The sequence below is a fragment of the Pinus tabuliformis genome, chromosome 9, assembly GCF_031772625.1.
Source record: "Pinus tabuliformis cultivar Carrire ecotype Pingquan chromosome 9, CPIR1, whole genome shotgun sequence".
NCBI lineage: Eukaryota > Viridiplantae > Streptophyta > Pinopsida > Pinales > Pinaceae > Pinus > Pinus tabuliformis.
The window spans coordinates 139,082,907-139,100,862 of NC_142307.1; the positions used below are offsets into that span (position 1 = coordinate 139,082,907).

Below are 17,956 nucleotides of genomic sequence, written 5' to 3' on the forward strand. Positions count from 1 at the left end.
AAATTCCATAGGAAATTCTGGTGAAAAAAACGCATCTTTTCATGTCTGCAACCAAGAGGACCTCACTGCACAACACTGTCTTTATACATATATGATGGGAGTGGCAGATTTATAGGTACACACCCCACTATTGCACTCAATGCAACAAATAGGGGGGGTTGTCACCCACCCTGTGACCCCCCGTAGGTGCAACCAGTTGTAGAACTACTATCACAAACACACAAAAAGTTGACCATTATTTATAATGATTACCATTATTGACTACGAATTAAGACGAAAGATTATGGTTGACCTCAGTTTACCATTGTTTTCCATGGGTGACCATTGTCACATGCTTATAGTAATCTAGCATTAATGTTGACCATGGCTCGCAATGGTGAACTGTGAAATCTTAGATTAATATTAATGTTAATTTTCTGTTAATGCTACAAAAATGTTACATTAATGGTTAATGGGTTATACATTGACTATTGGTTACGAGAGATGGCCATGGTTTTCTATGGTTGACCATGGCAGTGACTCACTAATGAATTTTATGTATTGTTAAACATGGGTTTTAGTGAGTGATATTGTTTTACCATGTTTAGCCATCGTTATGTTTCTTTAACCATGTCTCACCATAGTTGACTTGGTGAAACATGGTTGAATATGATCAATATATAGTTCATTATAAGTGCACATGATTGATTAAGGTTGTGAGTGTTAGCTATAGATGACTGTGGTGAACCATGGCTAACCAGCAGGACCATGTTGAGTATGGTTAACCATATTCAATAATGTTTCCCACGAGTGACCACTATTCAGACCATTAGTGAAAATGGACTGACCATATCTAACCTTAACTCACAATGGTTTCCCAAGTCGTTTATGGTGCATGATAGTTGACTATTTATAGCTAAGGTTGATTGTGGTCAACTATGGATAAATATGATTGAGTATGGTCAACATTTGGTTGAGTTTCATTATTGTTGACTACAAATGACCATGTTTAACAATGGTTACAGAGGGTCAAACATGGTTGATGATGATTGATTATTACTAGCCATGGTTGACAAGGTTGATGGGGATTAACCATGGTTGACCAGGGGTTGAGGAAAATTGATCGTGGATAAGCATGGTAGGACATTGGTGATAAGGATTGACAATTATCAATTATGGTTAACTATGTTTAACCACTAATGATCATGTTACCAATGGTTGGCCATTGTTGAGTTAGTTGACTACGGTTGAAATTCTTATCCATATTTTACCATGGTTGAGATTATAAGTGCATGGTTGAACATGGTTAGGTATGGTTAACTAAGGGTGATTTTGGTTGACCATGGTTTCCAATGTTTAACAATAGATGGATACAATTGCCCATGTTGACTATGCTTGGTAAAGTGTTTTACCATGGAGTTCCATCGATTATCATTTCTGTTAATGCTACAAAAATGTTACATTAATGGTTAATGGGTTATACATTGACTATCTTACCAGAGATGACCATGGTTGGATATGGTTAACCATGGTGGTGACTCACTAATGAAGTTTATGTATGGTTAAACATGGGTTTTAGTGAGTGATAATGTTTACCATGTTTAGCCATCATTATGTTTCTTTAAGCATGTCTCACCATAGTTGACTTGGTTAAACATGGTTGAATGTGATCAATATATAGTTCATTATGATTGTACATGGTTGATTAAGGTTGTGAGGTTTAGCTATAGATGACTGTGGTGAACCATGGATAACCAACAAGACCATGTTCAGTATGGTTAACCATATTCAATAATGTTTCCCATGGGTGACCACTATTCACCATGCAGGTCTTGGAGACCATTAGTGAAAATGGATTTAACATATCTAACCTTAACTCACAATGGTTTCCCAAGTCGTTTATGGTGCATGATAGTTGAATATTTATAGCTAAGGTGGATTGTGGTCAACTAAGGATAAATATGATTGAGTATGGTCAACATACGGTTGAATTTCATTATTTTTGACTACAAATGACCATGTTTAACAACGATTACAGAGGGTCAAACATGGTTGATGATGATTGATTATTACTAGCCATGGTTGACAAGGTTGATGGGGATTAACCATGGTCTACCAGGGGTTGAGGACAATTGATCGTGGATAGGCATGGTAGGACATTGGTGATAAGGATTAAAAATTACTAATTATGGTTAACTATGTTAAACCACTAATGATCATGTTATCAATGGTTGATTGTTGAATTAGTTGACTATGGTTGAAATTCTTATCCATGTTTAACCATGAAGCTTTTTCAACCGTGGTTGAGATTATAAGCACATGGTTGAACATGGTTAGGAATGGTTAACTAAGGGCGATTTTAGTTGACCATGGTTTCCAATGTTTAACAATATATGGATACAATTGACCATGTTGAATATCCTTGGTAAAGTGGATTACCATGGAGTTCCATCGATTATCATGGTGGGGTACTCTACTAGCTCTGGGGTACTCATCATGTAATGTGCCTTCAATGCTGATGTTTTCGTTGGCATTAGGGGAATTTTGAGGTCTAAAATAGGCCTCCTAAGAAAAATGTACAACCAAAATAAACTTTATAAGAACCAATAGGATTCAAGATGATGATGTCAACCATGGGGGATGATTCACTATTTTTGGAGTAAAAAAGTAAAAATATTAAAAAGTAATGAAATAAGAAAACAAGTTTTTCAACTCATATTTTCAATGTATCTCCCTAAGGTTTTACTCAAATTTTGAGCAGGAGTACTTCTTAGGTGCAAAATTTAATTCGCCATCCAAGGCAGACCTATGTTTCATACTTTCGATGGACCCTGCTAAACGAAAAATGAGAAATACATGAAAAAGTGTAACTGCAATCATGTTTTTCATGTATTTCTCATTTTTCGTTTAGCAGGGTCCATCGAAAGCATGCAACATGGGCACTCCTTGGATGAGATATCAAATATTTCATCCAACAAGTGTTTCCAATTGAAATCTGAGTAAACCCATAGGGAGATAAGTTGATAATACAAGTTGAAAAAATAGTTTTTTTTTCATCCCTCTAAAATTTGATGATGTACTATAATATTATTTTATTATTTCCACTATTATTTTATAATTTCTTAGGAGGCCCATTTTAGACCTCAAAAGTACCCTAATGCACCAACTCAATATAGAAATCTACTTCCCTATGAGGAGGTATGTCTGGAATTTCTGTTAGAAACACATTTTGATACTGCCACAATACAAGTTATCTCTTGAATATTCTTGCATCCTCAACATTTTTACCCTTGTCACTAGATATATGAACTAGAAACATCACACAAACTTTTTTGTAACTACGCTTAGCCTGCATAGTGGTAACCATTGTCATTGGTGTAGCCTTGTTGTTTCCCTGCAGAAATCTCTTTTTCCCCTATCATCCAGGAAATCAATGGCCTTGTCAAAGAAATCAACTTTACTTTTATGAAGGTACAACCAATCCATACCCAAAAGCATATTATACGCTCCAAGTGGAAGTAAATTCAAATGTGCTACTATAGTCATACAGTTGACTCAAATGCACAAGATCATACATATCGAACTATACCAACCAATATTCTACATACAATTATTTTCTAAAACCACACTTATGCACCAGGTCAGGATTAATATAACTATAATTACATCCAAGATCAATCAAAATAGAAGCAACTTGATCACAAAGTTGTTTGTCCATCTCAATGATATATGCGTGGTGATCAGCCTATGTTTTTTCCACCACTGCATAAATACAAGGAATGTTATGATCAACATCCCCAATTATATGTGCCTCGTGAGAACTATAGATCTTGGGTCAACCAACCTAATACTAAGGACAATCCCTATTATCATGATCCTTTCCACACACCCAACACTACAATCGTGTTATACCATATCCTGTAGTCTCCTACTATCCGTATACCTTCTCAACTGTATTGAACTTGTTGTAAGGAACCACAATTTCTTTGTCACCTTTATCTTGAGGTCTTCCCTGCTTTGGTTGAAATTTTCCTTTAACTTTCTCATTTCCTTTCAAGTCATGCTTAGGCTAAGCTTTGCACTTCGACTACTCATAATTTTTTTTTAGCTTTTAGATGGGCTCTTCCAACAATCAAGCCTCATTGAACTCAATCTAGTCTATGTATTGTACTCGTAGTCCAGTGATGAATCTTTGAACCTTGGCCTTCTCCTCCTTGAGGTAAGGTACATATCTTAACAACTCAAAGAACCTGCTAGTATACTTGTCATATTTCATTTAACCCATCTACGAATGATAAAACTCCTTAGCTCTGTTATCATAGTACCTTTGAAAAAATACTTCTTCTTGAATACTCTCTCAAACTAATTCCACGTTAAGTTATCCTCCCGAATAAATTTAACATTCTTCACGTCCTCCCACCAAGTATTTGGTTTCCATTTAAGGCTGAATGTGGCTATCCTTTCTTTCATGTTCTTTGTATAGCTATGAAATATGAAGAATTTCTTCAACCCAAGCAACCATGCCTCAACATCTTCTGACTTCATCTCTACATCGAATGTAGGGAACTTGATGTTCTTAAACTCCTCAGAAAAGTACTCAGCCTTCCTGTAAGGATGGTGATTGTGATGACTAGGGTAATGTCTCCTAGAAGAGGAAGCATAATGGTTCCCATATATATCAGTCCTCCTATCGGGTGTGTACAATTATCTACCAACTCTAATTTTTTCCTCTTTATCCAACATGTATCCAGATTGAGACCTCCTACAACATGCTCTATTGGTATTTTCTTCCTGCTCCTCACTGATCCCCATATGTCCCTGTTTCTACAACTCTCACAATATCTCTTAGGTCCCTATAATACTAGTTTATTCCCTTATTGTTATTTTTGTTCACATCTTTTCCCAATATTGTTATTATTGCGCCCCATAGAAGCCCACTATTGTTGTTGTGCCCTTACATGATTATTATTATGTTGCCTCTGATTTCATTGTGACTTTGTTTCTACACTACATACTAATTTCCACTAACTAACTAACCCATGGTAATATTCACTAAGACTTCTCTTCATTTGTAAGAATGAGATAAGTCTTAAAGAAACATGTCTCCTTTCCCCATGGATAACCATAGATTGCCCCTCATTGCTAAAAAAATGAAGTGTTTTGTTTCGACAACTAAGCACAACCTAGTGGGCTTCAAGCTAGTTCATCCCAATTATCAAATCATAGTGACCAAGTGGCATCACATAATGACTCACATTTTTCACACACACTCCAAAGTCTAAATGGCACTCTTGCACTAAGCATTCAACCTTTTGAGATCGCCCTAAGGCCAACTGAACCTGATCAAAATCATTTTTCTCTATCGCCACCAATTTATATTTCAATAAAGCATTAGGAAAAATAAAACTTTCAGTTTCACCAGGATCAATCAAAATAGTAACAACCATACCACTTAGCTTACCTCATGCTTCAAGCACTGTAGACTGAAGCTAGACCCGATGATATTGCACAACTACATGAATCATATGGGCTCTACTCATATCTTTAACAGTGGCTTGTTCCTACTCTCATTATGCTTCAGGCTTCTTTTCAGGGAAATCTCGCTCTAATGAGGTCCTCCACAAGTCCAACATCAATTAGGGGGAGAAATTGTCATAAATTTGACCCTTTTATTAGGTGATTCTTGAGTCTGAGCATTACTTTGTTGAAGATGTTTCCTTGGGTTATTTCCTTGGTTCTTAAAAGTATGATTCTTTTGAAGCCCCTGATGATGTGAACCCCGTGACTTATGTCTTACATATTCTCCTCCCCTTCGAGGATTTTTCCCATGGAAAGATAGATTTGGGGTCTTATCCCCCCCTTTGTTCCCCAATAATTCTTCCTCGGCTATAATTTCTTGTTTCACCACCTCATGTAACATAGTAGGCCTCAAAATGTGGACCTTTTCCTTTATAATAGGATTCAATCCATACAAAAACATGTTTACCTTGAGGGTTTTAGTATTTATATGGTTAGCATATCTAAGAAGCTCCATGAATCGTGCTTGATATTCAAGGATTTTCTTAGTTCCTTGCTTAACATCATGGAACTCATTCAATTTCCTCTCCAAGTATTCAACAGTAAGGTACTTTGCTCGAAATTCCTTTTCAAATAATTCTCATGTCAAGGTAAACATGGACTATCCCAATTGGGATTCTAAGTTCCTCCACCATAATAGTGCATTGTCCTTAAGTTGGTATATAGCCGTCTTTGCCTATTGGTTGCTAGAATAATTCCGCAACTCAAGACATAGGTGCATGTTTTCCAACAAAGCTTCTGCCACCTCTCCTTTTGTGTTACCCTTAGAGATAGGAAGCTTAACTATTTCCAACTCTCTATGTACATCTCCATCAGATGGTATTTATTTCCTCTCTAATTGAGATGAAGAACCAGGAACTCAAGGTTTTCCCCCAACCGTACTAATCAAGACTTCAGTCATCATTTGGAAAGATAACATCAAATCCCTTATAAACCTGATGGATATTTTTTCAGATTATTTATCATGGGGAGGTGGAGATGAGACTTCCTTCCTCCTCTTTGATGTTCTCTCCACGATTACTTAACCTGGACAAGGAAAAATTTAGTTAAGTAAATAAATATTAGTAGGCAAGCCCTAGGTCCTAGAGTTTTTACTTGGCTCTGATACCATATGTAAGGTCCCACCTTACCAACCTTCAGTATTATACTAAGGCTAACTGAAAATGTGATTTAAGTTTGAAAAGTTAATGCAAGGTTATATATCTATATTTTTATTTTTTTATTTTTGTTGGTATTATTTACACTAGATACTAATTTCTACTAACCAAAAAACCCATGGTAATATTAAACTTCTTATTAAGGCTACCGGGTCATGGTTCCTCAAGATCCAAAACTTACAACCATAAGTCTTAAAATCACATTTAAATGATAGAGTCTTTAGATGTATAAATAATATCAATATTTACAAACCACAATTTCCAATAAGTTAATTGTTCATTCTATTACAATTAAGAGTGTTTAAGAGTGACTAATTTGACCCCAGAATTGTGATATTCGAGCAGTGTCCTATTTCTCTAGTATAGTGTTGTCACTCCTATCAAGGGTTATATATATATATGATAGGTTGATCACTTGATTGAGGAAAGATGTTTTACATACATATTTATATTTTCTTTTATGTTTGTGTAGGACAAATTTATCACTGGATTAGGGAACAATGTTTTATATCATTATATTTTCTCTTATATGTGGCATCATTGATTATCTGTATTATATGGTTTTGATTAAGTAAAATGTTATACATATGTTTTTATGTTTGTGTCTGATTTATGAAGTAGGTGTATGACATGGATGGTGATCCAAGATTGAGACACATGTACACATGGATTCTCATGGTTATGTGGAATAGATGGTTAATTATGATTTATGGATGATACATGATTTTTGTGATTATATATGTCTAATATTGTACTAAGTAGGATGTGGTAGAGTACATGGTCATTTTCCAACAAGGATTTTCAATTATTAATGATTGTGGAAGTCATGCATCATTCTCAGTAAAATGTGATTAAGTTAATTTCATTATGAAATTCATTTGATTCCTCCAATCTATGAGATTGTAATGTGTGCAGGTCTTTGCACAAGGCCTTACCAGGGAACCATCAGATGGGTAAAAGCTCAAAATGAGTACCATAAGGAGAAACACAGTTTCAAAGCATAATAGATGAAAGGGAATGGAAATTAGGGCTCAAAGTCCTAAATCAAATAAGGACAAAGATGTTGAGTCTTGTATATTTAGGGCACAGAGTCTTGAATATTTAAAAATATCAAGATGCAGAATCTTAGATCTTTGGAGTAGATCAGGGTGCGGAGTCCTCAATCTACTAAGGCAGGGAGACATATGAAATAGGGGTGTGAATCCCTATTCTCCAGAATGAAAATACCACTCATGGATGAATTTCCTTAGATAAAATTTCATTCTTAGAATTTTGGAATGAATTTCTAAAAATAGAAAGTCATGTCCAACATCTCAAGCACAACTTTCCAAAAATAGTAAATCACTTTACATAAATTGGTAATCAAGTGGAGTTGAAGAAAAATGAAATAAGTCATCATTAATCAATCCTAATAGTTCAATCTTGATTGAATCCTCAATATTATTAACATTATTATTATCTTATTATTAAAAAGGAATTACAAGTCAATTTTATCTCCTCAATTAATTCACATATCTCCTTCATGACTCTCATGGCTCTATGTAACTCTCTCTCTCTCTCTTTTAAATAATTCATTATACTCTATTTTTTGCACTCATCAAAGAATGACATGTTCCTTTTCACTCATTAAAAATATGTCATAAAATATTCCTCTTACACCCTCTTTAAGGCATAACTCTCCTTAATGGCATAAGTTACACTCCTCTAAATGGAATCCAATGCATTCATATTACTCCTCCTCTATGACAAGAATTGAATGCTCCTATATATGACTCTCATGTATTCACACTTAGGGGCGAGGAGGCCAAGAGTGGAAGAGACTCGGAAAGTAGTGAGAGGGAGAAATATGGAGAGTATCCATTTGCTTCCATAATAAATCTGAAATTATTTTTAAAACCCTAAGATCTCTAGCTATTCAGATTCACCACGAGTCGTATTGAGAGGAAGTGAAAATTTTCTTCCTTAGTTTGCCTTGCAAATATCTTTACTGTTGTCTTTTGGTACTGTTTCTAAGCTTTTGCAAATCAGGGGTTCTAGAGGGAGAAGTTCTTCATGGATATGGTTGGGAGGAAAGCCGGGTGGTTCACAATGAGTTGGTAAGGATATTGGAGCTGGAGCATACTCGCATTTTTTTAGATTTTTATAAATTCAATACCAAGTATGTTGACAACATTATATTTTGTTTATTTTTGTAGTTCATTACATGGATTTTGTTATTTTATTGTTGACTGAAACTTAGATGTATATCAAATGCTGCACACTAAATGTTGAAGGAATTTTGCAATAACTGTAGTTTATTTTATGTAATTTTCTTTTTTTGGTACAGTTTCATTGCAAGTTGATTTACATCATGTATTAATATTAATGGTTGAATCACTCGGGATGCCATGATTTTTATGAAAATATGTTAATAGCATAAATTTGGTCTTTCCTTCTCTTTTTGCAACTATAGATAAGTTTGCATAGTATATGTATGACAGAAAGGATAGTATAAAGTTGTTTTGGGTTGTGGTTCTAAATAATCGCATTTATGGTAATTTCTGTTTCAATTTGTTTCAACTTCAAGGGGTATTTGTACCTTATGTCCATGTCACCCTAACCTTCATTTCAAAAAACATAGTTTCAGAATCGGGTTCTATAATGTTTTATATTTTACAGACTTGTTGGTGGTTTGTCTTGCTGCTTTTTTGTACCTGGTAATCTATTTTTAAGAAACCAGTTTGTTACATAAACTTGGAGTTATTACTTTAAGGTATTAATGGTTAATACATTGATAGTTTAATAAACTTGTGACTCCTTGTTTTATAGTTTAATAGCTTGCAGCTTGTTTTGTGACTGCTAACCATTGTTCAAATTTCCCAATGGCTGTAGCTACATCGCTGCGAGCTATTTGTAAAAATTCTTAAATATTTATAGTCATTATGTGCCTAATTTTTGTATATGCAACAACTTAGATGGATGACACTTCTACTTATGTATTAGGTTTACTTCTTGGCATTACTCAGAAAGAAAAAGAAGTTATGTCATCTTAGGTTCATGTTAGTTAATTTTGGTGAAATTTCCTTAAGGGTTATGGTTGTAAGTGCTTGAAAAAATGCCTCAATGGTTGTACATTTCTTTCTTGCAAACTGTTTGACATAATGCTTCAATGGTTGTAGCTAATTACATCTATGAATTGTCTATAAAAATGACTACGTAAATTTAGGACTACCAAGGTGTTTCTGGAAATATCTCAAAGAATAAGCATGATGATTCCATTGAATTAAAAATCCATGGAAGGAAAATTGGTTAGGTAATTGTTAGCTCACATATGAATTCATAATAATTGGAAACCACTCCTTTAGAAGTTGAATTATCTTGCTTTTCTTCGTTTATTTTACCAAAGAATTCATAGGCATATTATCTAGAACAAAATCAAATTAGTCGCTCTTAAACACCCTTAATTGCAATAGAATAAACAATTAGCTTATTGGAAATTGTGGTTATTTATCCCACTAAAGACTTTTATCATCTAAATGTGATTTTAAGACTTATGGTAGTAAGTTTTGAATCTTGAGGAACGTAGCCTTCATGAGAACTTTAATATTACCATGGGTTAGTTAGTTAGTTAGTAGAAATGAGTATGTAGTGTAAAGAATACCAAAAAAAACAAAAGAATAAAAATATAGATATATAACCTTGCATTAACTTTTCAAAACTAAATCAAATTTTGAGTCATCTTTAGTATAATACAATGGTTGGTAAGGTGGGACCTTACATATGGTATGAGAGCCAACTTAAAACTCTAGGACCTAGGGCTTGCCTACTAATATTTATTTACTTACCTAAATTTTTCCTTAGCTAGGTTAAATAATCATGGAGAGAACATCAATGAGGAGGAAGGAAGTCTAATCTCCACCTCCCCAATATAAAGAATCTAAGAAAATATCCATCAGGGAAGTAAGGGATATGATGTTCTATTTCCAAAAGATGACTCAAGAGTTGATTAGTAGGGTTAGTAGGTTTGGGGGAAACCCTTTAGTTCCTTGTTCTTCATCTCAATTAGAGAGGAAAGAAATACCATCTGATGGAGATTTACATAGAGACTTGGAAAGAGTTAAGCTTCCTATTTTTAAGGGTACCACAAAAGGGGAGGTAATATAAGCTTGGTTGGAAAACATGCGCCTATGTTTTTGGTTGTAGAATTATTCTAGCCACCAAAGGGAAAAGTTGGCTATATACCAACTTAAGGAGAGTGCACTATTATGGTGGAGGAACCTAGAATTCCAATTGGGATACTCCATGTCTACATTGACATGGGAACGATTTGAAGAGGAATTTTGAGCAAAGTACCTTTCTGCTGAATACTTGGAGAGGAAATTGAATGAGTTCCATGATGTTAAGTAAGGAACTAAGACAATCGTTGAATATCAAGCACGATTCATGGAGTTTCTTAGATATTCTACCCATATAAATACCAAAGTCCTCAAGGTAAACAAGATTTTGTATGGATTGAATCCTATTATAAAGGAAAAGGTGCGCATTTTGAGGCCTAGTATGTTGCATGAGATAGTGCAACAAGAAATTATAGCCAAAGAAGAATTATTTGGGAACGAATGGGGGGATAAAATCCAAAATCTGTCATTCCATGGGAAACCTCCTTGAAGGGGAGGACAATATGTAAGACATAAGTTAGGTGGCTCACATCGTCATGGATTTCAAAAGAATCATACTTTTAAGGACCAAAGAAATAACCCAAGGCAACATCAAAAAAGTAATCGTCGCACTCAAGAATCACCTAATAAAAGGGTCAAATTTATGAAAATTGCTCGCACTAATGGATGTTGGACTTGTGGACGACCTGATTATGAGTGGCATTGCCATGAAAAGAAGACTGAAGGACAATTATAGTAGGAACAAGCCACTATTAGAGATATGGGTAGATTCCATAGGATTCATGCAGTTGTACAAAATCTCTAGGTCGAGCATCAGCCTACAGTGTTGGAAGCATTAGGTAACATAAATAGTATGGTTGTTACTATTTTGATTGATCCTAGCACAACTGAAATTTTTATTTCTCCTAATGCTTTATTGAAATGTAAATTGGTGGCGATAGAGAAATTTGATTTTAATCAGGTTTAGATGGCCTCACGGAAATCTCAAAAGGTTGAATGCTTAGTTCAAGAGTGCCCTTTAGACTTGGAAGTGTGTGTCACAAATGTGAATCTTTATGTGATGCCACTTGGTCACTATTATGTGATAACTGTGATGGACTGGATTGAAGCCCACTGGGTTGTGCCTAGTTTTCAAAGCAAAACACTTCAGGTTTTAAGTGATGAGGGTCAATCTATGGTTATCCATGGGTAAAAGAGACCTATTCCTTTAAGACTTTTCTCATTCTTGCAGATGAAGAGAAGTCTTAGGAAACAATGTCAAATGTATGTTGTAATGACTTTAAATGAGGAAATTTTTCATCCTTTGAACAATATCCTTTCCTTTCAAAATTCTCTGATGTCATTCCAGAGGAGCTGCTCGGTTTGCCTCCAAAGCGGGAGATTGACTTCTCCATAGAGCTAAAGCCTGGTACCGAATCTATATCCAAAGCTCCCTACCGAATGTCTATTGTTGAACTTAGTGAGTTGCAAGTGAAACTTCAAGAGTTATTTGACAGGGGTATGATTAGACCTAGTGTTTCACCTTGGGAAGATCTGGTGATATTTGTAAAGAAGAAGGATGGATCCCTTTGGCTCTGTGTTGAATACGTGCAATTGAATCGAGTAACTATTAGAAATCAATATCCTTTCCCTCGCATTGATGATCTATTTGATCAAATGATCTATAAAGCATCAACAAAAAGTTCTCCAACTCTTAAGGGATCACCTCACTTTGGCACAAAATAGAATGAACCAAGAAGCACATAACCATCGCAGCGAAATAACTTTTGATTTAGGTGTCTAGTTATTTCTTCGACTACAACCATAACAATAAATTTCCCTCAAGCAAGCTAAGAAGGATAATGAATTATCACCAAAAGATTATGGTCCATATAAGGTATTGCAAAATATTACTACTATGGCATACCAATTGGAACTTTGTGCATCTTCCCAAGAGCATCCTTTTTTCCATGTTTCACGCTTAAAGAAGGTGATAGGTGACAAGCTACCAGTTCAAACAATATTGTGAGAACTTCATGAGGAAGAAAATTTATATTGTAACCTAAAGTTGTAACAGAAATAAGAACTTGACAGCTATGAAATCGATCAATTTCAGAGTATCTCATCAAGTGGAAGAACTTACCCACTGAATATTCCACATGGTAGGATGAGGATTTTATACAGAAGCATATGGAACTACTCAAGTGTTGAGGACAACACTTTTTTGAAGGAAAGGGGCATGTTAGGTCCCTATAATACTAGTGTATTCCCTTATTATTTTTGTCATTGTAACCCCTTATTGTTATTGTTGTTCCCATGTTGTCCCCATATTGTTATTATTGTGCCCCAAAGTAGCCCACTATTGTTATTTTTGAGCCCTTACATTACTATTGTTATGTAGGCTCTGATTATATTATGACCCATTAGAATCATATACATAGAAAGGAGGTCTTTTCATTTGAATTCTCCAAGAATTGTTCATTTGTAGAATGTAAAGGAGGTTTCCACCTTGAAGAGGCTACTTTTGAAGTCGTTGATCTATCACTTTCTTCTATTTTGTGAGCTGGTTGTTTAACAAGATCTGAAGGATAAATGCATTAATCTCTATCTAATTTTCCTCAGCCCTTGCAAGTATTTCCTCAGCCTCAACCAACCTTTCATTATCTGCCTTGCAACTTCTGATTCCAGCCCTCAATATCCTCAATGTATCTTCCATAACAAGACAATGCTCATCTCCTTCATGATGAGCTAATCTCTAAGGAGAATCATGTGAGCTATAGTCTACCATTTTTCTCATCATCCTTGATTCTCTTCCTCTTGCATATATACGATGTCAAAAAAATCAAGTAGATACCAAAATAAAATCCTTACATTATTTTTTTTCAGGGAAGCTCATCTCATTTGCAAGATCAACCCACATTAGCATGTACATGTGTAAACATAATCATATATGGATATGTAGCATTATGAACACATAACATCATGCATGACCCTACCAATAATATACCCTGATCCCATGATCATAAATATTAGCCCAATTCCTTTCGAAAGCTATATCACACTCTTTCTCACAATTGATGGTTGAGGATAAATGATTTATCAAATATTCCTTATAAATTCTTCCAATTCCAAAAGAAATTCTAGCGAGTGGAAAAGCCAGCCTAGCAAGTGGACAATTGTGTAGTATCTACACTGAAAATGCATTAGGAATAGGTGTTAGAAGGAGCATTTAGAGTCACTTATTTGAGTAAATTTGAATCTATCAAAAAAAGGGAAGAAAAGGAAGATCTGAGGTTCATCCATGATGTACCAAAAGTGAAGATTAGCTCATTTATAGACACTTTCTCAGGAATGATTTTTGGCACATTTTCGAAGGAATTTTGAATTATTTTGGAAAGGTTTTTCTAGTTTATTTTGTAAGGATTTATGGCACACCTTGTGAAATTTTCTAGTCTTGGTTAGATGGTTGATTATAGACCTATTCTTGAGGGCCAAGTTTTTTTCTCTCTCAAGGCTGAATTTCCAATTTCCGTGGAGGGATAAATTGGAGTGTGGATGGATGAGTGTTTTAATAACTCCGACGCAAGTAATTGACATGAGTGAAAGGGAGGAAATAATTGAGGCTAATGTTATAAAATCTCACTAATTATTGATTCATGTGACCCTCTTACTAATTCCTTATTTTGACATTCTCAACATGATTCTTTTCACACGTCTAATAGGTTTGGACCCATAATGTTGTCCATTTGGTAATCAATGTTGGTGTTACCTGATTCACTATATTGAGAGCTAACGTATCTGACTACCTCCCTTTGAATTCCCTTCTTAGCTATAACGAACTTTGTGTCCCCATCCTTAATAGACCACATCAAACTAAGAGACTTTCTCTTAATTGTTTCCTATGGAAAAATTTAGTTCTTTTATATCCACTTTGAATCCACATCATTCTTCCTTTTAATCAACACTCTTCTTCTTGTATTTTTAGTTTATAATTTCTCCATTCCACAAGGTCAAACAAATCCTTCCTTCTTTTTACTGAGAAAAAATCTCAGTGCAAGGGATCCATTAGGATTGAGATGTTATTCTCTATGTCATCTTGCTCTCCACAAAGGTTTTTCTTTCATTTTCTTACCTAAGCTCCTCCTCGTACGGTTTTGGAGATAATTGATCTTCTCACATAGATTCTCCATAGATTTTATACCTGGATTATGCAAGCTACGAGACCATGTTTTCACAAGATAGAATGGTGAAACCACTAACTGTCGATAAAGGGAGTTCTAAGGTTCACACATGATGTACCAAAAGTGAATATTAGCTAATTTAGAGAGACTTTCTCACGAATGATTTTTGGTACAATTTTGAAAGAATTTTTAATTATTTTGGAATGTTTTTTGGCTTATTTTGGAATGGTTTATGCCACGCATTTTGAAAGCTTCTAGTCGTGGTCAGATGGTTGATTATAGACCTATTCTTGAGGGCCAATGTTTTTCCACTCTCAAGGTCTAATTTCCAATTTCTGTGGAGGGACGAATTATAGTGTGGAAGGTTGAGTGTCTTAAGAACTTTCACATAAGTAATTGACAACAGTGAAAGGGCCTAAGGAATTGAGCTTAAAGTTATAAAATCTCACTAATTATTGATTTGTGTGCCCCTCTTATTAATTCCTTATTTCAACATTCCCCACTTGATTCTTTTGCCATGTCTAATAGGTTTGGGCCCATCATGTTGCCCATTCGGTCATCAATGTTGGTGGTACCTCACTCCCTATGTTGAGAGCTAACATATGTGACTACCTCCCTTTGAATGCCCTTCTTAGTTGCAATGAATTTTATGTCCCCATCCCTAATAGACCACATCAAATTAAGTGTCTTTCTCTTCATGGTTTCCTATGGAAAAATTTAGTCTTTTTATCTCGGCTTTGAATCCACATCATTCTGCCTTTTAGTCGACATTCTTCTCCCCATATTTTTAGTATATAATTTCTCCATTCCACAAGGTCCAACAAATCCTTCTTTGTTTTTAGTGAGAAAAAATGTGAGTGCAAGGGATCCATTAGGATTGAGATGTTATTCTCTATGTCATCTAGCTTTCCACAAAGTTTTTTCTTTCATTTTCTTATCTAACCTAGTCCTCTTACCTTTCTTGAGATAATTGAGCTTCTCACATACGTTCTACGTAGAGTTTATACCTCGATTATGCAAGGTACGACACCATGTGTGGTAGACTAATTCAGTAAATCTCGGTTCATTCAACAACATGTGATTAAATTTAAAAGTTAATGCTTTCGAGTCATTCACTTCATGCCACTTAATGATAATAACATCCTCATTAAAAATATATGTGACGAAAGATGTTATAATTCTCTTCTTTAATTGCTTTACCACATCCGACCTTTTCGAGTGAATAATGCACTCCAAAATATTCTAGATTGGGGTGATGTTATGCCCATCATGTTTAAGGATAAGATCCTCATTTGAGATTATTATTATCATGATGAGTTGCTCTAAGATCTAGCGATACAATCCACCCTTGTTCATGGTTATATATATATTGTTTTCTTTTGTAGACCACTTAGTTGAGTTGCTATACAATCCACCCATGTTCATGATTGGGTTCTTAACCTATAAATAGACTTTGTTACAATACAGTGAACCAATAGCATAACTTATCAATAGCCCATGGCCAAAAACCATAACCCATTTCAGAAATATATATTGTTTTCTATTACACTAGGTATATTATAGCATCCTCCTCTATGTAGACCATGTCACTTATGGATTAAACCTTGGATCTATTAGTTTGTATGACTTCACATCACCTCTATCACCACTTGAGTTACCCCTTGAGACCAATATTTTATATATACTTTATTTTAATCTAATTTATAATATTTTATTGGTTAAATAAAAAATAAAAAATACAACTACTTGTAAACTAAATCTAAATAGATTACCACTAAGAGTATATTAATAATAATAAAAAATCCTGAAACCCTATTCCAAAATAAATCATTAAAATAATGTTTTTTTGGTTTAATAAGCATTAAAAGGGGTAAAATAAAAAGTTATATTTCATCGAAAATGCCATGTATTTCTATTTAATTATTATCGCAAATGTCGTATTCCTTTCCTAATGAAGAAAAAAAAAACAAAAAAAGAGGCAAACGCAGCCGACCAACATGAACATTATACATATTGTTTCTGTTTTCAATTTAGCTGTAAACGAATCTGCATTTCGTGGCATTTGTAACGACTTTCCCTTACGCATCTGGAAATCTAATCTGCCAAATCCTTCAGGGTTCGGCCCTTCTCTGTTTTCGCTTAAGCGGGATTCTGTTTTCGCAGGTTCTTGTCTGCCATTTTATATCACTCTGAAGCTTCGAGATTTTACAGGCCGGAAAAATGCCTCAGATTGATTATTCTGACAAGTACTACGACGATAACTATGAGCATAGGTAAAAAAAAGTTCCCATTTTAAGAATTTTTCTTTAGAATTTCTCTCTGCAATTTAGGGTTAGGGTTTGAAGATTAAATTCCATAAAAATCCCTTTCTATCTCAGCTTTGAGTCTGATGTTTTGACTCTCTATGTTCAGGCATGTGAAACTTCCACCCGATGTTGCGCGGCTACTTCCGAGGGATCGCCTTCTGAGTGAGGTAAGCCTCCGGTCGTCTTTGTTTCTATTTCGTCTTTTGTTAGATGTTGAGTTTAGTTCGTTCTGTTTTTAATGGTGTTGGTTCACAATGGCGAGCAATTGGGATTCAGCAGTCTCGCGGGTGGATGCACTATGCTATTCACCGCCCTGAGCCGCACATTATGTTATTCAGAAGGCCTCTTGATCACCAGCAAAACCCCCAAGAGAAACCGCAGGAAAATTGATGACCTGCGTTGTGGTTGATGGTTAGAAGTTGGAATTAATTTGACTTTAAATTTGGAAACTTGATGTATGTATGTAATGTACAAGGAGAGTACATTCTACCGATTATATATTGTCATTCCGGCGATTATATACTGTCATTCCCTGTTTTCTTTTAATCGTATTGTATTTATTTTGATGTGCATGTTGTTAAAATTTCATGTTTTGATTCACCGGGTTTGTTTGTTTTTTTTTC

At 35.0% G+C, this 17,956-nt stretch overlaps 1 protein-coding gene across 1 annotated transcript; it reads left to right on the plus strand.

Annotated features, from left to right (window-relative positions):
- Positions 1-17,247: 17,247 nt before the first annotated feature.
- LOC149147487 (cyclin-dependent kinases regulatory subunit 2-like) lies at positions 17,248-17,723 on the plus strand. Its single transcript, XM_089445696.1, has 3 exons — positions 17,248-17,300; positions 17,440-17,500; positions 17,583-17,723. Exons 1-3 carry the CDS (start codon positions 17,248-17,250, stop codon positions 17,721-17,723), a joined length of 255 nt encoding a protein of 84 aa, XP_089301822.1.
- Positions 17,724-17,956: the final 233 nt, after the last annotated feature.